The sequence below is a fragment of the Phacochoerus africanus genome, chromosome 14, assembly GCF_016906955.1.
Source record: "Phacochoerus africanus isolate WHEZ1 chromosome 14, ROS_Pafr_v1, whole genome shotgun sequence".
In the NCBI taxonomy this organism is placed as follows: Eukaryota; Metazoa; Chordata; class Mammalia; order Artiodactyla; family Suidae; genus Phacochoerus; species Phacochoerus africanus.
This window is the reverse complement of record NC_062557.1, coordinates 11,691,770-11,717,807: the sequence shown is the minus strand read 5'-3', so window position 1 is coordinate 11,717,807 and position 26,038 is coordinate 11,691,770. Positions and strand designations below refer to the sequence as shown.

At 46.9% G+C, this 26,038-nt stretch overlaps 1 protein-coding gene across 1 annotated transcript in view; it reads right to left on the bottom strand.

The window, feature by feature from the left end:
* The window catches only part of WIPI1 (WD repeat domain, phosphoinositide interacting 1), a 36,717-nt gene that overhangs the window by 9,536 nt on the left and 1,143 nt on the right, over positions 1-26,038 (bottom strand). The window contains exons 2-8 of the mRNA XM_047756935.1: positions 21,148-21,230; positions 18,734-18,903; positions 14,011-14,107; positions 5,131-5,228; positions 4,404-4,496; positions 3,670-3,740; positions 1,112-1,219 (exon numbers count right to left, since the gene is read on the bottom strand). Coding sequence (XP_047612891.1) covers positions 1,112-1,219; positions 3,670-3,740; positions 4,404-4,496; positions 5,131-5,228; positions 14,011-14,107; positions 18,734-18,903; positions 21,148-21,230 — 720 coding nt within the window. The remainder of the gene's footprint in view (positions 1-1,111; positions 1,220-3,669; positions 3,741-4,403; positions 4,497-5,130; positions 5,229-14,010; positions 14,108-18,733; positions 18,904-21,147; positions 21,231-26,038) is intronic.

Genomic DNA, 26,038 nt, shown 5'->3' with positions numbered 1-26,038 from the left:
GAAGGGAGCAAATGCTATTGGAAAAATGGCGTCAGTGGACTTGCTTGGGGCAGAGTTGCCACGAACCTTCAATTTGTAAAAAACACACACACACCAAAAAACCCTTAGTGTCTGTGAAGCACAGTATAGCCCATTCTCATGAAGCCTGTATTTATAGTGAGCTTGGCTAACACTTCTAGGTGTTTACTCTGTGCTAGGCTTTCAGTCAAGGAACTCCTAATAAACCTAAGATGCACATATGATTATTATTTTATGTCTTGCAGATAAGGAAACAGAAGTAGAGAAGATAAAATCACCTGCAGCTCAGAAGGGGCAGAGCCAGGCTGAGAAGTCAGGAGGGCAGCCCCAGGTTTTGTGCAGCCATGCATTAGCCCCGAGCCATTGCTGACATGCACTCACCAGGAGGGTGAAGACATAACAATCTAAGTCAAGTTCATGGCGTTGAAAAGGAGAAGGAATCACGTATGCTGGCAGGATAACCAGGACCCGACTCCTGTAGTCTGCATTTTTTCTTTTTCAAATTCACTATTATTTTGTTTTAATTTTTTATTTTTAGGGCCTCACCTGCAGCATCTGGAAGTTCCCAAGAAAGGGATCAAAATGGAGCTGCAGCTGCCAGCCTATGCCACAGCCATGACCACACTGGATCTTTAACCCACTGAGTGAGGCCACGGATTGAACCTGCATCCTCACGGACGCAATGTGGGGTTCTTAACTTGCTGAGCCGCAAAAAGAACACCTGCTGTTTTTTAATTAAAAAAAATTTTTTTTTTAAAGGAGTTCCCATTGTGGTGCGGTGGAAACGAATCTAACTAGGAACCATGACGTTGCAGGTTCGATCCCTGGCCTCGCTCAGTGTGTTAAGGATCCAGCGTTGCCATGAGCTGTGGTGTAGGTCAAAGATATAGCTTGGATCTGGCGTTGCTGAGGCTCTGGCGTAGGCTGGCAGCTGTAGCCTGGGAACTTCCATATGCTGTGGGCGTGGCCTTAAAAAGCAAAAAAAAAAAAAAAAATTGTTTTGTTTTGTTTTGTTGGAGTTCCCTGGCGGCCTAGTGGTTGGGATCCGACTCCTTTAGTCTAATGAGCATGTCACATCTGGCGCTGTGCCTACCTGTTGGTGAGGTGTTCCAGCTTGAAGATGTGCACAGTTTCTGTGTTGCTTGAGGCACAGAGGAACTGGGAATCCATACTGAAAACCAGAGAGCTGATGGTCACATACCTAGAAACACAGCAACGAGTGGACAGATGAGCCCCGGGAAAGGAGTGGGAGAGGGTTGCCTTATAGTTAAAAAATCAGCTCGATGAGAAAAAACGCACATGCATCTTGGAGAGTCTAGGTACGGGCAGACCTCACTTTACTGGGCTTTGCTTTATTAATGCTTCGCAGATGCTGCGTTTTTTACAGATTGACAGTTTGGGGCAACTCTGCCTCGAGGAAGACCATGGGCATGATTTTTCCAATGGTATCCGCTCCCTTCGTGTCTCTGCATCACATTTTGGTCATTCTCACAATATTTCAGACTTTTCCATTATTACTATATTTGTTATGGTGACCTGTGAGCAGTGATCTTTGATGTGAGCAATGCAAAAAGATTAGGACTTATTGAGAGCTCAGATGATGGCCTGATTTTTTTTTTTTTTTTTTTTAGCAATAAGACATTTTTTAATTAAGGGATGCACACTGGGTTTTTTTAGACATAATGCGGTTGCACACTTAACAGACTGCAGTCTAGTGGAAACATCACTTTTATATGTACTGGGACACCCAAAAATGTGTGTGACTTGCTTTATTGTGATACTTGCTTTATTGGGGGGGTGTCTGGAAGTGAACCCACAGTATCTCGGAGGTTGGCCTGTATTCTAAAATCCCTTCAATACTGTATCATCCCTGTTTTCAAATTAATGTTGGAAATATTCTTACTGGTTTGTTGCTCCAGAGAGAAGAAACAAAGCATTGCTCCTTCCTGTCATGTTGGAAGTTTTCCATCTGCAAGCCATGGGATCCCAGCCCGTCACACTTTTTTATTCCACGCAAGAGAATCAGAAATTACTTTTGGGAGTTCTCTTGAGGTGTGTCAGGTTAAGGATCTGGCATTGTCATGCACTGCAGTGACTGCCGTGGCTTGGGTTCGATATCTGGCCCAGGAACTTCCACCTGCCTCAGGCCTGGCCAAAAAAACATTTTTTTTTAATACTTTTGGGCTGTGACTCCCTCGCTCATCTCATTTCTCCTTGGCTGGCTGCCCGCACATACATCAGAAAAGGGCTTTCAGGAGTTCCTATCATGACGCAGTGGAAATGAATCCAACTAGGAACCATGAGATTGCAGGTTCGATCCCTGGCCTGGCTCAGTGGGTTAAGGACCCGGCCTTGCCGTGAGCTGTGGTGTAGGTCGCAGACACGGCTCGGATCTGGCATTGCTGTGGCCCTGGTGTAGGCCATCAGCTACAGCTCTGCTTAGACCCCTAGCCTGGGAACCTCCATATGCCATGGGTGCAGCCCTAAAAAGACAAAAGGCAAAAAAAAAAAAAAAAAAAGAAAAAAGAAAAAGGGTTTTCCAGGAACCAGCCTATGTCATTGGTGGGAATGTAAATCTGTGCTGCTGCTATGGAAAACAATATGGAAGTTCCTCCAAAAAACTAAAAATAGAGTTACCATATAATCCAGCAATACCACTCTGGGGCATCTATCCAGAGAAAACCATAATTCGAAAAATTACATGCACCCCAATGTTCACTACAGCACTATTTACAGCAGCCAAGACATGGAAGCAACCTAAATGTCCATCAACAGAGGAGTGGATCAAGAAGATGTGTTACATATATACAATGGAATACTACTCAGTGGTAAAAAAAAAAAAAAGAATGAAATAATGTCATTTGCAGCAACATAGATGGACCTAGAGATTCTCATACTAAGTGAAGTAGGTCAAAGATAAATACCATATGATATTGCTTACATGTGGAATCTAAAATATGGCACAAGTGAACTTGTCTATGAAACATAAATTCACAGGCATAGAGAACAGACTTGTGGCTGCCAAGGGAGAGGGGAGAAGGGAGGGCTGGACTGGGAGTTTGGAGTTAGCAGGTGCAAACTCTTATATACAAGACGGAAAAATAACAAGGCCCTCCTGTATAGCACAGGGAATTATAGTCAATACCCTGTGATTAACCATAATGAAAAAGAATATTAAAAAGAATTTACATATACGTGTAATGGAATCACTTTTGCTGTACAGCAGAAATTAATACAACATTGTAAATCAATTATACTACAATTTAAAAAAAGGGGGCTCTCCAAGCTGAAGGCCCAGGTTAAAAGCCTCCCTGGGAGTTCTCCTGTGGCACAGCAGCCAGTTAAGGATCTGGTGTTGTCCCTGCAGTGGCCCGGGCTGCTGCTGTGGCGTGGGTTCGATCCCTGGCCGGGGAACTTCCACATGCCTAGGGCATGGCCAAAGGGGGGAAAAAAACAAGTCCTCTCCGCTCTCAGGTGTGCTCAGCACTCAGCGGGGCCTCTAGGTCAGTCACCTGAGGAAGCAGAGTTAGACCCCTGCCTGGGGGATGCGGGGGTACACAGCCACCCTCGGTCCACTCCCCGATGGCTGCCAGCTGTCCCCTGCAGAACCTCTGGGCGTACGTTCAAGCGGGTTTTCCTGGGCAGACAGACCTTTTCATTCCTCTCCGAAACTCATAGAGCTTTTGCCCTTCGGGTACCGAGAACACCCGGATGACAGTGCCCTGGAAGAGAAAGCAGGTGGGCGTTTCGTCCCGTGAATGGCCACACAGATGTGTCCCTTTAGAGAGGAGCTTGTCCTATTGCTTTTGAACATCTGTCTCGGGAGAGGAAGCACCGAGCATTGCACCCAGAGGTTTTTGGTTTGTAGCTGTGCCACGTAAACCATTCTGGGGCTGTGAATGGAACACCCTCTGTCTCCCTCTCCCTCCCCATCCTAGCCCAAGGCGCTGTGCGTGTTCCTTCAAAGGGCTCTGGCTTCTAGAATATTCAGTCCCTGCTTGTCAAAAATACACCTGTTTTTCAGGCGTCTGAAATTCAGCTCAGTCACCTGCCCCGACTGCTAGTCAGGAGATATCCGGCCCGCCTGCTGAACAGCCACGCATTTTGTGTCTACTGTGTCTTTGAAACACAGCACAGCACCTATCCGGACCCGAGCTGGTGTGCGTGCATGTGTTTTAAGACTGTGCGGGTTGGTGCAAAGTTTCTCGTATCCTGCACAGCAGAGGCCTGTGGCCTTTTCATGTAACAAATGCACCAATACACCAAACAAACATGCAGGGGCCCACCAGTCCTCGTGTCACCTGTCCCCTCCCATCCGCTCTTTGAGGCCACCTGCAGCCCTCCCCTGCCCCGCGGAGAAGCGCCCCGAACATGGGAGCACTCACCTTCTCCGACGCGCTCGCCAGTTTGGAGCCCGCGGCATTGAAGGCAATGGCAGCCAGTGTCCCCTCGTGGGCAGCAATGGTGCAGAGTGTTTTCTGTTGGTGAAAAGGCAGATGGAGATTGATGAGGAAGAGGGAAAATGTCTTTCCTCCAGGACACCCTCCGCATGTGCTGGGCTCTGCGTCTCTCTTTCCACCAGCTGTATGTCCTTTCTCCGTGTGTCTTGATCCTGCCTCAAGGGCCGCTCCATTTCTGTCCCTTTTCCTGCCCCCGGGAAGATGGACGGCCAGCCGGGTGCAAGAGTGATGTCGCAGGGGCTCTCTGGATGCATCTTTGGGGGCCTGGCTTCCTGCAGCAAGCCTGCCCCGCTCCGCAAAGCCTCGGAGAGCAGAGGACAGGAAACGTGAAACAGCTGCACGCTGTTGCAGGCCGTGCCATAGCCCAGCATGACACACTCAGCCCGACGACGGGCCCCAGCTGGCACGAGGTTTCCATTCCACCGCAGGTGTCTGGGCCTGGCCCGCTGCCGGGTGGTTATGCTGACTGATGGCGATGAGGGCAAAGAGCACTACCTTCCCCTCCACACCCGACGGCCGCGGCCACTGTGCACTCGCCCGGTGCTGATTCCGCCTGCGCGCCTCACCCCACGCGACCCAGCCTGCCCCTCACCTGTCCCGGACCAGGCGGCCAGGCAGGTGGGCTGGGCTGTCGGGCTCGCTGCCAACTTACCAGGGAGTGTCCATCGTACAGCACAATCTCTCCTGTCGTCAGGCTTCCAGGATAGGCCACGTAAGAATTGGAATGGTTGATAGAGAGGGCGCACAGACCTGGCAGAGGGTAAACCGCAGATGAAAAGCCAAGGTCCATCCGGGAGGCCCGGCCTGGAAAGGGCATCTGAAAACGGTACAGCTACAGCGCCACCTGCTGGTGAGGGGAGGAACGGCCTTGCAGGCGGTGACAATTCGCTCTAATCCAAAGACTCCAATATAAAGTACGTTCCCAGGGTAAGACCTCCCTGAGTTGACCCTGACCTTGTCCACCCCTCAGCCAAGAACCCATAATTTAGGATATTTTGCCTACCCCTCTTCACATGGTACCCAAGGGTCCTTAAATAACATCTCCTTCCATTACAAGGAGGGCAATAAACAATTTACTCTTAACTGAAATAAATGTTCTTACTGTGAGAGGCTGTGTTGTCTTTCTGCAAGTGATTAAATGCCATTTCAGGTGGAAGGGTGGGGAGCTTGGGTGGGTGCAGGGGAGGACCTATTTAGAAATTGCCCCTTTCTGAGCCAAATGTCCTGCCCTGATAAGGGAACTGGGCCCCTTCGGAGGTGGAAATTCATGGACGGTTGCACCTGCGGGAAGATGGTGTGCCTGCCATTGGAACAAACTACAGAAAGAGGGCAATTTGGATTTAAGATGCTCAACAATATTCTGGAAGCGTAAACAGCCAATCAAACCACTGAACCCACTTATGCCAGTATTATTTATCAGGGGCTTCAAGGCAGGGAGGAGCCTAATAGCCTTTAAGTAAAGGATTTTCATAGCAATGGTTTAGATTAATAGAGGTGAATAATGCAGTATTTATATAGTACTGCATTCAAGGAATCGCCAGAACCAAAAGCATTACCACATCGGGAACTTCAAGATCAGGAAAGAGACATCTTTTTCAATAAATAAGGTGGCTCTAACTTTGTTACAAGTTAGGATGTTAAGTGGATTTCTCTTAAAAGTATAAGAAAAACTTTAGGTCAGGCTAAAACGTTTCTGACCTAATCAGCTGCAGGTGAAGAACAAGTAAAAGCAGCAAATGTGGAGAACAGGAACCAAGGTCTTAACTCCTGCTCGGGCTTTGTTGAGGACAGAGCCAGGTGCTCTTAGCACGTGCCAGGAAGCTATGGGAGGAAGGGGACTGAGCCCAGCACCCTTTCTTGTAGGCTCTGGTATCCTGCATCCCTCTTCTTTGGACAAGGTCACCTGGCTTTAGCAGAAACCACTCATACCTTCTCAGCGTTCTCTGGGAACCCCGATTCCCCATCTCAACTGGGGAATTTGCAATCCAAATGCAACACCAAGAACAGCTAGGCAGGCAGAAGGCGCTTGTCTGGTGGGACTGGGGTGGGAAGACGATCAGGAGATTGGGTGGCCTGTGTGATGGGCCCCCAAGGGGCAGTGAGCAGAAGGGATGTTAAGATTGAATGCGGCATCTGCAGAAGGGCTTGGATACCCAACCAAACCAAAGGGTTAGGATCTTACAAATGCAGCGGGCAACTGCTGAAGGTTTCTGAGCACATGGGTTTAAAGACAAGCAGTGCTAATCAAAACCACAATGAGATACCACTTCACACCCACTAGGATGGCGCTAATCAGAAAGATAATTGGAACTCTCACACACGGCTGCTGGGACAGACGGGGTGGTGCCTGGAAGTCAGCCTGGCAGGTCCTCCAAAGGTTAAACACAGAATTATCATATAACCTCAAAAATTCCACTCCTAGGAGTATACCTGAGAGAAAATAAAATGCGCAGCCACATGAACATTGTATATAAATGTTCACAAGAGTCACAAAGTGGAAATAATCCAAATGTCTACCAGCTGATGAATGGATGGATAAAACCTGCAATGGAATAGTATTAGACGCTAAAAAGAAATAACGTCCTGATACATGCTACAGCACGGATAAACCTTGAAGATATTTTGCTGAGTGAAAGAAGCCTGTTCACAAAAGACCATATATGGTATGATTCCACTTATAGGAAATGTCCAGAATAGATACATCTATGGAGGGAGAAACAGATTAGGGTTGCCTAGGACTGAAGGCAAGGGGGTGATGGCTAAGACATGCGGGGGTTTAGGGGGCCCTGATGAAAACGTTCTGAAATGCATCATGGTGAGGGTTACCACTCTTTGAATACACTAAAAGCTACTTTAAACGGGTGAATCGTACAGCATGTGAACTACTTCAAAGCTGTCAGGGGGAGAAAGGCCGTGTTTTAAGAATGTCTTAAATGCAGAAATAGGCAGAGGACATGGAGTCAAGATCCAATCTACCATCCACCATATAGCACGAGCTGCCTGTGGCCCTTTCAGACCCGTTTCCTACCCGTGAAACCGGGGGGCCAGGGGGCTCTGGGGACCTAGGGTTCTTTCCAGCTTTAACACGCAAAGATCCCACATCTTTGTTTATATGCTTCCTCCACTGAAATGTCAAGGCCCATCTCTGTGGACGGGAGAAATGGAGGCCTTTGAGCAGAAGGCCTTTCTGAGTTTGTTTTTCTTTGACATTGAGGTATAACAAACAGAGAACACTGCATTCATTTCAGGTGTATACCCTAATGATTTGATATTTTTATATATTACAAAGAGAATGTATATATAGTCACCATGATAAATCTAGGTAACATCCTTCCCCAGACAGAGTTATGAAATTTTTTTTTTTTTTGTGATAAGAACTTCTAAGGTCTATTCCCTTAGCAACTTCCAAATACATAATCCAGTATTATAATTACTTTTAGTGGTGCCCTCGGCACACACAGGAAGTTCCCAGGCCAGGGATCAAACCAGAGTCAACAGCAGTGAGAATGCTGGATCTTTAAGAACCAGGCCACCAGGGAACTCCTGCAATACAGTATTATTAACTCTCATTTCCATGTTGAACATTACACCCCATGACTTATTTATTTTATTACTTTGATCCTGTTCAATGATTTCACACCCCCTTTCCCTGATTCCCAACCTCTGGCAACCACCAATCTGTTCTCTGGATCTATGAGCTTGTTTGTTTTAAGATTCCACGCATAGGTGAGATTGTATGGTATTTGTCTTTCTCTGCCTGGCTTAATTCACTTGGCCTGATGCCCTCAAGGTCCACGCATGTTGTTACACTGGCAGGATTTCCTTCTTTTCACGGCTGAGTAGTATTCCATTATAGCTCTATACCACATCTTCTTAATCCATTCATCTGTCCATGGACACTTAGGTTGTTTCCATGTCTTGGCTATTGTAAATAATGCTGCAGTGAACAGAAGGACACAGATATCTTTTGGAGTTCGTGTTTTCATTTCCTTTGGATAAACATCCAGAGGTGGAATTGCCCAACCCTAAGGTGGTTCTATTTTTAGTTTTCTGAGGAACCTCCATACAGTTTTCCGTGGTGGCGGCACCGATGGACATTCCCACCAACGGTGCCTATGGGTTCCCGTTTCTCCACACCCTTGTCTTCACTTCTTATCTCTGGCCTTTTTGATAAGAGCCATTCTCACAGGTGCGAGGTGACCTTTAGCACTTTATGGTAAAATGCAAATTGCCCAGAAAGGAAGAAAGCTTATACTTCCTCAGCGGACACAGAACTTTCTGTAAAACCTAATGGAGGATGAGATGACACCAGATTCTGACAAGAAGACACAAGGATGAGGGCGACACTTAGCTGACAGTGTCGTCTCTGGGCCTGCACCTCTGCCAGCACCTCTGAATTTAGCCAAGGGGTCCTGCACACCGAGCCATGCAGACTGAACAAAGGGCCCCAGAAAAGCATAATCTGAGCTCCTCTAGCTGCCTATAGTCCAGCTCGCAGACAAATCCAACCAACTCCGACCATCACCTTTATTTCTTGGGAAGCGCCTTAGGAAAGAAGGAAGACTTTGCTACAGACTTAAACATTACTGTGCTACTAGTCTTCTGTTTCTGTCCCAAGTGTCACACGAAACCCTTTTTAGGAAGGGAAGTGAACTTTTTCTTGGACATTATTTTATGACATAAAAGTGATGAGGATTCAGGTTTGAACCCTGGCCTCGCTCGGTGGGCTAAGGATTCAGCGTTGCCGCAAACTGTGGTGTATGTAGGTTACAGGTGCAGCTCGGATCTGCTGTTGCTGTGATTGTGGTTGAAGCTGCAGCTCAGATTCAACTCCCAGCTTGGGAACTTCCCTATGCCATGTGTGCGGCCCTAAAAAGGAAAAAAAAAAAAAAAAAAGGTGGTAGTGTAGAAATTTTGCAGAGTCCGGAAAATATAAAGAAAAAAAAAAATTCTCCCCGGCAATTCTAAAACCCAGGGGCTTTTCATTATGCTCAATATTTGAGTATATTTTCCTCCAGCCATTTTTTTTTTCAGTGTAAGGAGTTAGGTTTTGATGTGGCTTTTGGACTTTCGACTTGACACACATTTTCATAAATCATAGTCAGCTATAACTTTACCAAAATTGTTTTGGCTGGAATTCTTCTGCAGCTGGGAAAGGAATGCCTGCTTTTCATTCAAGAACCAATGGCATCGTTGGCTGGAATGAGAAGGAAGTCCCGTGGTTCTAAATCATTCTTACCTTGGTATTTAGAGCATTACATGTCAAACTTTAAGCAAGTTAGCAGTGATTTATAAAATGTGGTTCCCTCTGGGTTGATTAAGGTCTCAGAATATGCTTTCCGATTTTTAGGAATAGAAAGAAATTGTCTCTGTACACATGCATGCTCTATGCTACTAAAAATGAGATGCTGACCCCACCTGCGTGACGTTTTCAGAAAGAGCACCCACAGGAGAATACTCAGCAATTCTGTTCTATTACACACATTGCTGTGCAGTATAGACTGCTTCCTCAGTGTTCCCTAAAAGTCTGCAAACTACAGCATCCCTGAGTTCTGCAGTTGGCAGAATGTTTTTTTTTTTCTTTTCTTTTTCTTTTTTTAATGGAGATTTCCTCCCTCAACTGCTCAGGCCACAGACTGCTGTGCTAGCAGGAAATTAACTTCGAGCCCCGACTGGCCCAAGTCTTTAAAGGAAACAGCCTGCCGTCTTTGACACAACAGGAATGGGCAGGACACAAACAGACAAAAGGAAGGAAATTTACAGCCACATTTGGTACTGAGCATGAAGCCATGGCAGACTCTGTGTAGGTCGTGGTGTGTAGTTCACTGACTCAGAATACATTGAGAATTTGTGAGACTGAGCCGATCAGATAAGTGACTCTATCTCCTGTGTACCCAGGAAGGAACCATTGGATCAAGACTCAGAGTTTCCATCTGATTTTTTTTGTTTGTTTGTTTGGTTTGTGTGTGTGTGTGTGTGTGTGTGTGTGTGTTTGTTTCTTGGCTGTGCCTGCAGCATGCAGAACTTCCGGGGCCAGGGATCGAACCTGCGCCACAGCAGCTGCACAGCACCGCTGCAAAGACAATGCCAAATCCTTAACCTGCTGAGCCACAAGGGAACTCCTCCATCTAATACATTTTGTTCAGAAAATAAATGAGAAGATGGGAACAAATAAAGGAAAGTCCTGGCCTCTGAGGATACACACACACACACACACACATTTTTGCTTTTTTAGGGCCATACCCGTGGCATATGGAGCTTCCCAGCCTAGGGGTCCTCAGAGCTACAGCTGCTGGCCTACACCACAGCCATAGCAACTCGGGATCCAAGCCGAGGCTAGGATCTACACCATAGCTTACGGCAATGCTGGATCCTTAATCCACTGAGCGAGTCCAGGGATTGAACTCTTGGTTCCCAGTCCGATTCATTTCTGCTGCACCATGACAGGAACTCCTCTGAGGATCTTATCTTCATGGTTTTGGCCGCTCAGAGGCTGCAGCCAGTTTTTTTTTTCTTTCTTTTTTTAAATTACAGTATAGTTGATTTACAGTGTTGTGCTAATTTCTGCTATACAGCAAAGTGACCCAGTTATACATTTATATACATTCTTTTTCTCATATTAGCATCCATCATACTCTATCCCAAGAGACTGGATAGCGTTCCCTGTGCTGTACAGGAGGACCTCACTGCTGATCCTGCCGGCAGTTCTGGAGTGAGGCCCCGGCCATGTCACCACAGTGAAACTTTGACCCATTTCGGGGCTGCCTGCCCTCCCGGCGGGAGGCGGAAGTGATGAGGGAGCTGACTGCCTGCCTGTGCTGCCAGACCTGCCCCTGGCACCCCCACCCCCACCCTCCACACCCCCAGTGAATCCTCCCCGTCATAACTGTGGGGTGGATGTGATCACCTCTGTTTTACCAAAGTAGCAACTGCTCAGGGGACGTTGAGAGGCTCATTACAAATGTCAGGACTTGAGAAGATCCCGGGCTTTCTCGCCCAAGAACATCCAAAGTGCAGTAAGACCCACTCTGGTCCTCCTCTTTCGGAAGGAAGTGCTAAATCTATCCCCAGACCCACTCGGAAGGGTTTGTCTGAGACAGAGAGAACATGTCCCATTGTTTCTAACTGTTCTTGGTTGAAAAGGGTTCCCTTTGGAAAGAGTATAAATTCTTTGTAACAGAAACCCCACACAGCCCCGCACGCTCAAATCTCCTTTCCCTCCCTGTTTAAAGTGCAAAAAATTGAGTCGGTCAGTGAGTTTTCTGGGCTAAGACGAACAGCGGTATTTGCTAAAAATTAAGACGAGATGGGCTTTTGGCAGGAGGAACAGGCCCGTCCTGTAGGCGGGCAGCACGGTCCCCAGCCTGAGCCGGCAGAGGAGGGCGCTCAGGGTGGAGGTGCCCCATCGAGAGGCCACTGGCGGTGCCCAACTGCCCTCTCTTTGAAGAAACAGAGAGTCACAGGCAGCTTTGAACTTCCTGCCTGCCTGGAATGTCCTGTGCCCACCCAAGAATTCCCCTGCCCAAAGCCCCCAGGGTCCAGTTCAGGCCCACCCCTCCCGGGGGTTCTGCTCAGACCCCGCTGGCTGGTCCCACCCGATCAGAAAGAAGAGCACCTCCTCCTTCCGACTGTCACTTCTCGGGTCCCAGCCCTACACACACGCAGGGCACGTGGCCTGTACTGTGTCACTTGAGGCAGGCTGTCTCCAGGCACCTGTGCCGGCTAGATCTGGGGTTCCCAGTGTGTGGTTCCCACACCCGTACCTGACAGTCTTGGGCACAGTACATCTGCAATAAATGCAGTTCCAGTTTAGTTCAACCTCTCGTTCCTAAGCAACGATGACACAACAACGAACCCCTCAGAGCCTCTTCACTTACCATCCTCCAGGCTGTGAAGTAGGCTTTAAAGTGATTCTCGCAAAAAACTTTGCTTTTTGTTAAAGTATAGTTGGTTTTCAATGTTGTGTGTGTGTATATAGACACAGTCCCTTTCTTATACGATCTCCCATCACGGTCTATCCCAAGAGACTGGAGAGAGTTCCCCGTGCTCTACGGTGGGACCTCATTGCTTCTCCATTCCAAATGTAAGAATTTGCAGCTACTACCCCCAACCTCCCTGCCCATCGCCCTCCCTCCCCCCTCCCCCAACCACAAATCTGCTCTAGGTCTCTCTCACAGACCTTTCTAACGGCCTCCATCCCTTTGATCTTTTCAAATGCCATTTTGGAAGTTCCCTGGTGGCCTGGCAGTTAAGGATCCGGTGGTGTCACTGTTCTGGCACGGGTCACTGTGGTGGCGTGGATTCAATCCCTGGCCTGGGAACTTCTACATGCCAAGCGCATGGCCAAAATACATACATACATAAATACATAAAACGCAATCTTGTCAGGGCTGACATTTCAAAGTCAACAGCAACGGGCCATTTGTATAATTCGGATGAGAGGAGGACCTGAGGCCAGAGGAAATATTTTCTGTATGGCAGTCACGGTCACCAACAGCGTTTTGCTTAATTCTCGGCTAACCCGGTGAGGTGGGTTTTATTATTCCATTTTCCAGATAAGGCAACTGAGGCTCAAAGAGTGGGTGACTAGGTCAAGTCACAAAGATCTTGAAATTCAGTGGATGTCAAAGAAATAGAATAAATAATAAACTGCAATAAACTGAAGCAAGCATTCAATGACTACGTCGGAGTCCAGCTTACAAGTATTACTCTGATCATTAGATATGCCAACCGTTCTGGCGGATGGCTCCCCACCCGCCACAGGAGGAAGGACATAGCCTTTACCTCTGCCTCCATGGATTCATAAAACATCATCACCCGCCATTTCAGCCTAATTAATCCAAACTCTTCCCACTCTTTTTTTTTTTTGGCTCTGCCCGAGGCATGTGGAAGTTCCTGGGCCGGGGACTGAACCAGTGCCATGGCAGTGACGATGGTGGATCCTTAACGGCTAGGTCACAGGGGACTCCCTATTCCCGTTTTGAAAGTGGGAAAATTTATTAAACCGTGTTACATCTGAGAATTTAGTCAAGTCCCAACATCCTAGCATATCACTCAAGCAGAGAGACCTGTCTATAACATAATAAAACGCATTCTGCATGGACAGGCTGTCTCGTAGTCAGGTAGACACATCAAGTCAAAACCTGCTTCTAATGATGACATCTACTCTACACCGAACAACCAGCGAAAATAACTAGGGGCAAACATCTTTCAATACTAGATGCATGAACTCTCCTAGGTGTCTGCCTAAATGCTCTGACGCGTTGGCTGAGAACAGGTCCCAGGTGAAAGGAGCTTTCTCTTTCTCTAGGGCTGCAGGGTCGGCCACACGACCTCCCTGCAGGATCCACAGCCTAATACCATTTGAAGCTGCCACAATTAAGACAAAGCTTCAAGGCAAATACCACGAAGATTTATAAAGCCATAAAGCACAACCTCTGCTTTGGGTTTTCTGTTTAGGCGGACGCAGAGCGGGTGCAGGGAGCACCTGGACATGAGATGTGGGGGCACCTGTTCTGCGCTTGGGGCTCACCTGTTGGGTTTGCAGGAATATCCAGGATGGTCTTCAACAGCTTCATGTCTTTAATGTTGTGAATGTAAATAGACTCCTCCAGGCAGACGAGCAGCCTCTGAAATCACACAGACTCGTCAATCTCTAGGGCCGATGCCTTGAAAAGGGCCCGACCTTCTCAAGACCCACGCATTTTTCATGTGAATCCTAACTTGACTCCACGCCTAAAGGGGGAAGGATTTTGACCGTCAATTTGAAGATAATGCTGTGGGCATACCTGCGTGCATGCACCTGTGAATGTGACAGCATCACCTGAACAGAAGCATCGGATACAGGGACATTTCATTTAGAAATTGAGATTTCCCTTTTTTTTTTTTTTTTTAATACTCTCCCCTCTCGCTGGCCCGGGAATCCCGGATACTTCCTGATCTGACTCCCTTGGCCCCTGAAGATGATTGTGGGTAAATTTTCGGGTCCTCTTCCCATCAGACGGGCTCACTTTGATGTTCACGGCAAAGTCTCCTTCCTGTACAAGGAGGGCTTCCCTGCTTTGTCTGTATCAGCCAGGGTTACGTCGTACCCTCTCTGAATGATTGCCAGCTTTAACTTCGTTCCGCTCAAACACTCATCCAAACCCCGTTTTGTGCACCCTCTCCAGCCCTGGGAGAACTGGAGAGACACTTCGGCCCCCACGTGACACCCCCTGGTCCCGCCCACCCCGCAGCCCTCCCTGGGGCTCCCCCTCCCCTGTGCCCTGACGCCCTTCCTCCTCTTCCAAGGAAACCTGTCAGGTTTAGAGCCTCTTCCTGAAGGCCTTGTGGAAACAGGCCCTGGGGTTAAGGCGTCGGGTGTGCAGAGGAACAGAATGCATGGCTCTTGCGAGGGCAGACGGCGGGGCTCGTGAGGAGCTCCTGGGAGGGAGTTTGAGGTCAGCGCTTGCCTCACCCCCAGCAGGCACCTGCTACCCCTGCTCCTTCGACTCAGCTTCCTCTGGGCAGCGCTTCTTCGGCTTGGATGAGCCTCTGGCATTCAGGGGCTCTGCCTGGAGCATCTGGCTTGGGGGGCGGGGGGGGGGGGTTAGACAAGCACCCCGGACATAAGAACCATTGCCCTGGGGCCACATCCTTTCATCCCAAGGAACAGCTCTTGGAAAGGAAGGGACCTAAACACACTACCGGGAAGCAGCAGGCTCTCCTTCAGGGAAAAGCCTGCACTGTCGTTTTCCCAAGCAAGACTTTTTCCAGCTCAGGATTTTTTGGGACACTGTCACTGGAACCAAGCAGAACAATAACATGGAAACACCTTTCTCAATGTTATTTAAGGCTCTATAGCCACAGATCTGGGTGCTGAGGAGTTAAAAAAAAAAAAAAAAGATTCTAGCAGGTCTCCAAATGAATGACATATCTTAGTGTTTCTCCGTGAGATATAGATTCCCTGATTTACCCCGTCCCTCTGCCTTTTGCCAGCACTCGGTGCTGTCTGGACTGGGTGCTCTAAGCTTGTGGACGTAGGTAGGTTTCTGAAAGGCTCCTGCATCCCCACCCCCAGGTCCGAGTGCAACCCCTGGAATATCGGGTCGCCAACATATGTCTTTGGCAGGAAGAACCTCTACGGCCTGCTTGCCTGCCTGACCTCGTCTGCGTCTTTTCCCACCGGCTCTAACAGCACCAGCTGCTCTGTGGCTGAACTTCAGGTCACTCCCTGTGCTGGCTGCAGACAAGGAAGAATAAAACGGGAGGGAAAGAGACAGAAAAGAGGGAGAGGGAGACAGGAGGGGCTTCGTCTTCATCGCTGCTTCCTTTCCTCATCAGCCTCCAGTCTCGGCAGCACTCGGGGCTGGCCTCAGTTCAGCTCATTCCCTGTCCTCCTCTCTCTTGTCTACTTTTCTAGGTTCTAGAGGTAAAAACTTTTATCAATGAGAAAATTATTCACAGCGTCTGCCCTCAGAGGCTTCCGTCCAATCAATCTCCATGCAGATAATAAGGGTCCTGCGGAACAGATGGTCCAAGAACCACGGGCGTTTACATATCCAAACACATCTGGTTTATTGTCTTTACTCCACAAGATACATTTCCTCAATGAGTGCAAGGGGATTAACTGCAACTGAAAATGAAAACGATCACGATTCCTAAATATCTACCTTTCTAGAGATTTAGAGGAAAATAGGGATTTTCTTTCCTCTAATTCTCTACACAGCCTTTTGACTTCTCCCGTTTTTTAGGAAGGAACTGCACTGCCTGAAGACCGGATGACAGAGACCAAGCAGCCCCTCTTTCCACATCCTTGGGGAGAGGGTGGCAGAACCCCCACCTGGCAGGGAGGGGCTGCTGCAGCCCCGTGAACCAAAAGTGAAGTCCCAAACCTGAACGTTTTAAGAGCCAACTCGGAAGATTTTTCCAGCCCTGTTTCAGATCATCTTGTTCGGGGAAGAAATGCTCAAGGAAGAGAGCCCTGCTTGGTCTGGGGTCCAGTTAGCTTGGTCGTGAACAGCAGAGCAGTTCTAGGTGCTTTAATGTTCTTTAGAAGATGGGGGAGGGGAACTCTGAAGTTAATGAGTGTTTTATTGAGGAGAGGGAGGCACCTAATGGTTAACGGACTTGGGCACTTGAATAAGCCTTTGTCCCATTTGCTGGTGAAAACATCAGAGAGCAGCCAAGAGAGACATAATATAAATAAATAGCATAGATACCATTTGAGGGTTCTGATCTTTACAGGACGTTTGCCTGAACCGTCTGCCTTTCATGTCCTGGCCATTACCATAGGCAAAGATTAAAAAGTTCTGCAACGAAATGTAACGTACAACCAACAGATTTCAGAGGGAGCCTCGGAGCCAAGAATTGTGCGTAAAAGCCTTCAGGTCGAAAACTCTCAAACTGCCTTTCCCTCCCTTGCCAAGAACCTGGGTTTATCTTCTTTATCAAGTGCTACTTCTTGCTTTAAACACCTTCCATATTCTATTTCTCAGGCTGTTTTCTACCACCCTGCTTTATTCAGTGGCTATTCAGACAAAACAGGGGATGGACCCAAAGAAACAATTGCTTTCTTAGAACCTTAAGACAGCACTTTGTCTCATTTGATTAAAAAAAAAAATTCATTAAGCGCTTAATAGCTTAGGCACAAAGAGGAAAACGACGTCCTTAGTGAAGGCAGTGACCTCCAGCATCCTGGAAATAGTTAACTGAATAGACAGACCTGTCCAGTCATATAAAGAACTGATTTGTTTGTTTATGTATTGAATAGGCAGCCAGGAAACAGATAGGCACTGAGCATTTTCCTGCCAGGACTGTCTTTTCTACCAGGTCTTACAGTCGTGAGCAAAATGGATATAGTTGCTGCCCTCGTGGGATTTTTAATCTAATAATTCAAGGAAAAAACTCTACTCATACTCCAAATACTTATTTAATGAGAACGTATATTTTTTAGTTGTTCCTTTCCTATGATTTAATTGTCTTTACATGTCTACACATATAAACATCTTCCATCCCACTCTAATTTCCACCTTTTTAATTTTTCATCTATTTGAATTTATTTTATCTTATAACTATGTACTTTTGGAAGCTGGGTTTTTTTTGTCTTTTTCTTCTTTATATTCTTTTTCAAGAATATTCTTTTTATAAGATATTGAATATAGTTCCCAGTGCTATCAGGAGGACCGTACCGTTATTCATTCTCTATATAATAGCTTGCCTCTCCTAATCCCAGCCTCCCACTCCATCTCCCCACCAACAAGGGGAGGGGTAACCTTGGGAACCACAAGTCTAAGCATTTATATATACAGATACAGTGTATATATGATTTATATATGTATTGTCTGTATATAATTTATATATATACATATACATATATGTATCTACATGTATACATATATACATTCACACACACACGAACACATTTTTTTTTTTATTTTGGCTGAGCCCATGGCATACGGAAGTTTTCAGGCCAGGGATAAAATCTGATCAAACCTGATCAAACCTGCACCACAGCAGTGACCCAAACCACAGCAGTGGTGCTGGGTCCTTAACTGCCAGGCCACCTGGGAATTCCCAGAACTTATATTTTTAAAAAGAATGTAATTGCACTTTTTTTTCTTTTTCTTCATGTTTGGCTGCCCTGCAGCATTTGGAGTTCCTGGGTGGGTAGTCTGACCTAAGCCAGTGCACCAGGCGGGGGATTCGAACCCAAGTCCCCGCCCTCCCACATGCCCAGGAATGTGTTGCACCCTGGCCGGAACTCCTATATTGCCCTTTTGAGATAAGAACAACCCTTCCTCCAATAAGGAAACAGCAGAAGTAACATCTTTAAGGGCTGCCGGGAGAAAGAAAGAGAGAAGCCTGAGACTCAGCACCTGTCCCCTGGGGAGGCCTGAGGACCGGCAAGAGAAGGGGTGGTTTCACCGATGGGCTTCAGAACTAACCTAGGAGCATCACGCCTTCTCCTCAGTTTATTCTGAGAGGCGTCTGTGACAGCCTGCAACGCATGCACCATCTAGGGCCCCAACCGGAGAGGTTCCCGTAGATCTCGGGACAGCTTCAGAGTCAGGGTTCCACCCAGCCTGCATCCAACGGGGACGGGGGAGGGGTCGTACCACTGAAACGCACACGCAGGGTAGACCTAACCACGTCCCCATAACACCCGGCCTGCGTATTAACTCCCCTGTAGAACTACATGCTTGTGGTCGAGGCATTCATCATGAAGGATATTCATCCGTTTTTTCGGATCCCACCATCGGGAGCCCGGGACTCACCTGCCGGTTCAGCCTGATGGACAGGATGTTGCTGGAGTAGCTGTAATTACAGATCTCCGTGCCTTTCTTGAAGTGATAGACATTCATTTGGCGCGGCTTCGTGTGACTCACCACCACCACCAGGCTGCTGGAGAAGAGGCGCTCCACGATGTAGACGTCTGGGATTTCATCTGGGGGGCGGTGAGGCGGGAGGAAAGCAGGCGAGGTTGCACACCCTTCAGCCCCCTGCCCCGAGCACCCTCCTGCCAGGGCGCCAGCCTTTTGGGAGTCCTGCTGGGGGCCCTCCTTTCGCACACACTTGCAATGACTTTTTATCCCCCCACCTCCACTGTGAAGCGTCAATCATTTCCCAAGTCCCAAAGCCCTTTCGACGCGCCCAAGTAAAGAAAACACCGGGGACCAGAACACAAAGCCAGGATTCCCAGAGCTTCCCCTGATGCCACCTGCGTGGTGGAATGGCCCCGCTAGGGGCCTCGGGCACCACTGTTTACTCTGCAGAAACTATCTGGGAGGTTCAGACCATCTCAAGCTACTCTTTCTCCATGAGAGGTTTCAGAGGAGTGGCAACTCTGTCGGAGCCTTTGCTTTCGGAATCTTTCTGGTCCCTGTTGCTAAGAGGTACAGGTGCCACAGTGATGGGGGGGGGGAGAGGCGGAAACATAGTTAATTCTGTGCCCCTCCCCCCTGATCGTGCTGTGCTCTCTAACCCTCTCGGGAACTCCTTTCCTGTGGAAGACAGTCAGGACGTCTGTGTTATGAGCCGGGAAGTCCTGTCCTCAGGAGGAAGGTACATTGGTAAGAATCCTGAGTGCCCAGAAGTGGAGGCTGCAGTGTCTTTCTGAGAACATTCTTGTCATAGGCATACCTTTCTTGGGCTCCAGCAAGCCCCAGAGGGAACAACATAGGACAGATACAGAGCAAAATCTTCACCAAAATGTTTTAATAAAAATAACACCTAACAGAGAGCTCCCTGGTGGTCTAGTGATTAGGATTTGGCACTTTCACCACCCAGATTGCAGTCTGGGTTCAATCCCTAGTCTGGGAACTGACATACCACATCAAGCCACTGCACACCCTGTCCCCCTTCCCCCAAAAATCTAATAAATAAATTAAGAGCCCGACATTTTATTGGCCAAGCCCCTTCCCAGGAAATCCAAAGAATGTGTGTTCTTCACTATTACGGTGGCATCAATTATTATTTACCCCAAGACAATGAGAGAATAACATTTCTACGCTGGACTTTTTTTTTTTTTTGTCTTTTTTGTCCTTTTAGGGCCACACACATGGCATATGTAGGTTCCCAGGCCAGGGGTCCAACTGGAGCTGTTGCTGCTGGCCTACGTCAGGGCCACAGCAACACCAGATCCGAGCTGCATCTTTGACCTACACCACAGCTCATGGCAGTGCTGGATCCTTAGCCCACTGAGTGAGGCCAGGTATCAAACCCGCAACCTCATGGTTCTTAGTTGGATTTGTTTCCCCTGCACCACGATGGGAACTCCTTTTTTTTTTTTTTTTTTGCACTTTCTAGGGCCGCACCCTCAGCATATGGAAGTTCCTAGGCTAGGGGTCAAATTGGAGCTGTCGCCCCCAGCCTACACCACAGCCACAGCAACGCTGGATCCAAGCCTCGTCTGTGACATACACCACAGCTCACAGCAACACTTGATCCTTAACCCAGTGAGCGAGGCCAGGGATTGAACCCACATTCTCATGAATATTAGTCGGGTTCATTAACCACTGAGCCATGACGGGAACTCCTGGACTTGTTTTGAATATTCACTAGAAGTACCTCAACGTCTTTGATATGGACTATATGAATGAGTTGGTATTGTTTTATTGAAACAAAATACTTCCATAACTGAATGAGTGTTACCAATATTCTAGAGTGCCAGCTAAAGGGCAGAAAGAAATTGTAATTGACTTCTGATAGCTATGCACAGAAGAATATGAAAAAGTGCCAACAATACGGTTTCAAAGGATTTCTTTATGTAAGAAGTAAATGTTAGCTAAGCTATTGCCAAGTCTTCCAAGTGCTGCATTGTGTTTGTTTGTTTTTTGGTTGCCCCGAGGTATACGGAGTTCCCAGGCCAGGGATCAAATCTAAGCCAGAGTTACAACCTACACCATAGCTGTAGCAACACTGGATCCTTCACCCACTGTGCTGGCCCGGGGACCAAACTCGTGTCCCTGCTGCTGTAGAGACACCGTGGATCCCATTGTATCATAGCGGGAACTCCTCATTGTTTGTTTGTTTTAAAGAAAGCAGAGACAATGATTTACATTTAAATCTGAAAAACTACAGACTCAAGTTTGAGGGTTAGTAGAGGGAAACAGGAAAGCTTAGGAGCATCACAGATTAAAGTCTGGAGGGAGGATTTGATGTCCCTTCGATTTCACAGGCACACACTTACTGCTCCCGTGGACTTGGTCCAGTTGCTCCACAGAACTCAAAGAGAACAGCTTATAACCGGCTTTGGTTCCAATGGCGAGGGATCTGCAAAGATAATGACAGTTCGGGAATGACAACAGGTACTGGGTTCCGACCACAGATCTGTCTGAAGAGAGACATGCATCTCCCCTCCAGCCTCATAGGGGACAGACCAACATACAGCCTCAGGAGCTGGGATGTTTGAGAACTTTCTAAAGGGTGAAGGAAGCACGCATTTGTCAGGTGGGTAGGTACAGTCAACAGGAAACGGTCAAAGACAAGCTACCCACGAAAATGTGAATTGGTTAAGAGACCTGAAACTGCACAGGATCTATTGTCAAATGAAACGTCAAACCCACAACACTTCCTGTTGGGCAGGAATAGGAAAAATGGCATGTTTGAGAATATTCATCACAGTGCTACCAAGAGGTACATTACACTTTCTTCCTTTCCTCCTTCCTTCCCCCCTCCCTTTTTTTCCCTTCCTTCCTCCCTCTCTCCTCCCTTCCTTTCTTCCTTTTCCTTTTCCTTCCTTCCTTCCTCCCTCCCTCCCTTCTTTCCCTCCTTCCTTCCTTCCTCCTTCCTTCCTTCCTTCCTTCCTTCCTTCCTTCCTTCCTTCCTTCCTTCCTTCCTTCTTTCTTTCTTTTTTTCTTTCTTTCTTTCTTCTTTCTTTCTTTCTTTCTTTCTTTCTTTCTTTCTTTCTTTCTTTCTTTTTCTTTCTTCTCTTTCCTTCTTTCTTTCTCTCTCTCTCTCTTTCTCTCTTCCTTCCTTCCTTTTGCTTAAAAAAGAAATACATAAAGTTCCTATTGTGGCTCAGTGGGTTAAGGACCCTATGTAATCTCTGTGAGGATGCAGGTTTGCTCCCTGGCCTCTTTCAGTGGGTTAAGGATCTGGAGTTGCTGCAAGCTGCAGTGCAGCTCCCAGATGCAGCTTGGATCCTGTGTGGCTGTGGCTGTGGCTGTGGCGTAGGCTCCAGCTACAGCTCTAATTCGACCCCTACCCTTCCCTATGCCTTGGGTATGGCCATAAAAAGAAAGAAAGAAATACATGATCTTAGAAGGCATAGCAGGTAATTAGTAGGCAAAATTTAATAGATGCTTCCTTCCATCACTTTCCATAGAAGCATCCTGAATACTTTATACCAGAAATTCTCATCCCTGGGTGTACATTAAACTCACCTGGGAAGTTTTAGAAAAATACTGATGACTGTCTAGCCCTGCTCTCCCACCCCCAAAGTTTTTATTTAATTGTTTTGTTCATTTGTTTGTTTGGTCTTTTGTCTTTTTAGGGCCACATCTGAGGCATATGGAAGTTCCCAGGCTAGGGGTCAAATTGGAGCTGTAACTGCCGGCCTACACCACAGCCACAAAAACGCCAGATCCACGCCATGTCTGCGACCTACACCACAGCTCACAGAAACGCTTACCCCACTGAGTGAGGCCAGGGATCGAACCTGCATCCTCATGGATACTAGTCAGTTTCATTTCTGCTGAGCCACGAGGGGAACTCCTGATTTTTTTTTAGTTCAAATATTTTAATGTATAGCAAGAGTTGAGAACTCTGCTTTTTACTACGTTTCACAAAGCCAGCATGGCAACCTATCAACGAAATAAAAACTATAGGCTTATCTGGATCAAGGAGGGGCTAAAAAAATTTGTATTCTTAATTTTTTACTTTTCAACCAATAGACAAAGACAGAGTGTGAACCCAGGTTTCCTTGGCCCCAGGATGAAAGCAAATGAACCAGTTTTTTGTTTGTTTTTGTTTTTGTTTTTTAGCAGCTGGGAATCCCTATTTAGCTCTCTCCTGTTTTGCCTTCAACCTCTCAGTGATAAACAAAAGCTTACACAGAGCACCTTCAGGATAAAGCAGTCAGACCCTGAGCATTTGCACTCTGGAAAATGGGTTGTCAGAACGAAACGGACCTTAAAATGACCCTAAGTGGACCTAAAAATTGGCCCACCTCCTTCATTTAAAGCAGGTATATGGACATTCTTGCTGTGACAAAACAGGGTGAGTGTCATCTCTGTAGCGCCAGGATGCAGGTTCAGTCCCTGGCCTGGCTCTGTGGATGAAAGGATCCAGCATTGCCACCATTGGGGCTTGAATCTGATCCTGGCCCAGGAACTTCACATGCCCCAGGGTGGTGGAAACAAACAAACAAACAAGGATATGAAAAGGTGAGCTTCAGAAACAGACTCACAGACACAGAAAATAGACTTGTGGTGGCCAAGGGGGAGCGGGGTTGGGAAGGGATGGACTGGGAGGCTGGGATTAGTAGAGGCAAACGTATATAGGATGGATAAACAACGATAGCACAGGGAACCGTATTCAATATCCTGTGATAAACCGTAGTGGAAAAGAATGTGACAAAGAATGTCGATCCATGTATAACGGAATCACTTTGCTATACCGTGGAAATTAACAAAACAGTCAGTATCAATGATACTTCAAGAAAATGGATTTTTTTTTTTTAAAAAAAAAAAGATGAGCTTTGTTCTTCACAGGGAAGCATATACTAAAATAGGTAGCTTACTGCTGTAAGCCTAGATGGCCAAGGCTCTTGTTTCATGAGCCTAAAAAAGAGACGGTCACATGATTTTCTCTGGAACTTTTTTTTCCCCACCCAAGCATTTGTTCTTCCCTGGGACACAGGGATAGGAAACTACAGTTGGTTTTTTTTTTTGTTTTTTTTTTGTCTTTTTGCCATTTCTAGGGCCGCTCCCGCGGCATATGGAGGTTCCCAGGCTAGGGGTCCAATCCGAGCTGTAGCCTCCGGCCTATGCCAGAGCCACAGCAACGCGGGATCCGAGCCACGTCTGCAACCTACACCACAGCTCACGGCAACGCCGGATAGTTAACCCACTGAGCAAGGGCAGGGACCGAACCCGCAACCTCATGGTTCCTAGTCGGATTCGTTAACCACTGCGAGCTTTGTAGGACGGGAACTCCTACAGTTGGTTTTTAATCAGCAAGGTGGCTGCTTCTGCTCCTTAGCCCTCCGGATCTGCTGAGTGGCTATCCTGATGGTAGACATTTGGGTAAGAGCAGCAGGTACAGAGAACTGGGGTTTGCCTTCCAGAACTGCAGCATTCATGATGAGCAACAGCAACTGAAAAGGCAAGCCAGCCGCATCTTAAAATCCTTAAATGTACACACTCCGCAGCAACCACTATGTTTAAACTTTCTTCTCATAAACTTTTTCGCGTAAATATATGTGCATTTAGTTGCAAACTGATGTTTCTAAAGCTTGAGGGTCAGAGAAAAAGATGTTGTATAAAGTACAATACTAATCAAAACATTTGTCAACTTAAAATAAATTTTCAAACACATGCCCCGTCTCAGGAGCAGAAGAATTTTAAAAATGAGGAAAGGTAGTGTGATCACTATGGTGTTTTAAATGGTTGATCAATGGCCACAAAAAAATTCTGAGTCAAAGAATTCAGACTAAAACTTTATTTCATCCTAAGACTTTTCTGCAGGGGAAAAAAAAAAAAATTCTCATCACCTTGCTTGAAAATGGGATTTTGGACAAATATTTATCACAAATTAAATTTTTTTTTTTTTTTAGTCTTTTTTGCCATTTCTTGGGCCGCTCCCGCGGCAGGTAGGGGTGGAATCGGAGCCATAGCCGCTGGCCTACGCCAGAGCCACAGCAATGCAGGATCCGAGCCGCGTCTGCAACCTACACCACAGCTCACAGCAACACTGGATCCTTAACCCACTGAGCAAGGCCAGGGATCGAGCCCCCAACCCCATGGTTCCCAGTCAGATTTGTTAACCACTGTGCCACGACGGGAACTCCACAAATCAAATTTTTAAAAAATACCCAAATTGTCTAGCCCAGGGCCAAGCATGAGTAAAGGAAGCTGATAAAATTTAGCTGTCTTCACCCACCTTCTCCAGAAATACTAGATTCCACATTCAGCCTGATACTCCTGAACGTGCTCGGTAAGGGACTTGACATTTTAAAATCCAATGTCATACCCTCTGAGGCTCAAAGCAACTGACTGTGACAAAAACTTTTATTTATAGGTGAGACAGAGCTGCCCAGCAGAGGCTTCATCCAAGAAAACAGAACTGACAGTAGGGACTAAGGAAATTAGCTTCCCAAGCACCCTACAGTTTTGAAAATAACATTCTAATCCAATTACTATAGAAAAGCTGGGACTTATCTAGAGGAAAAATTAATATCCCTTAAAAAATTAATAACGCTACAAAGCAGAATTCAGAGCATTTCCCCCTAATAAGCAAGCTGATAAGCGCCCCTTCTTAACATGCATTCAGTTGGGAAGGAAAACACCCAGGCATTTCAACAGCCATCCTCTCTTGCAAAATGTCTCTTACAAAACATCAGAATTGTATCTAGACCATCATTTTTGTAAACTCTGGGTCTCAACTTGTGAGTAGATCCTAAAAACAACTCAGTGAGTCACAAATGGCTTAAAAAAAAAAAAAAAGAAAAGAAACAGAAAATACCAAAGGGTAGTGCATATTTTAAAGGTAAACATCATGTTGCAAATGGCTTTACAGTGATATTACATAGATGGATATGCGGTAATGTTGTAATATGGATTTCGTATCATGGGCTGTGGTCAAAGAAAGCTTGAAAGTCACTCATCTACCCAAGTTGCCCAGCTACCCGATGGCACATACAGTTGTTGCTGTTTTGGTTTTTTTTTTTCCAAACAAAGGCATATTGTTTAGCATAGGGTGTTTTTTAAACAGAAACACAAAGGCAATGGGAGCCAGAGTTGCTTATGATACAGGATGGCCTTAATTACACCACCGAATGTTCAATATTAGCATAGCCCGGCCACAGGCAGCCAACACACAAACCTGAAGCTGCCTCCAAACAAGGAACACAACAGAAA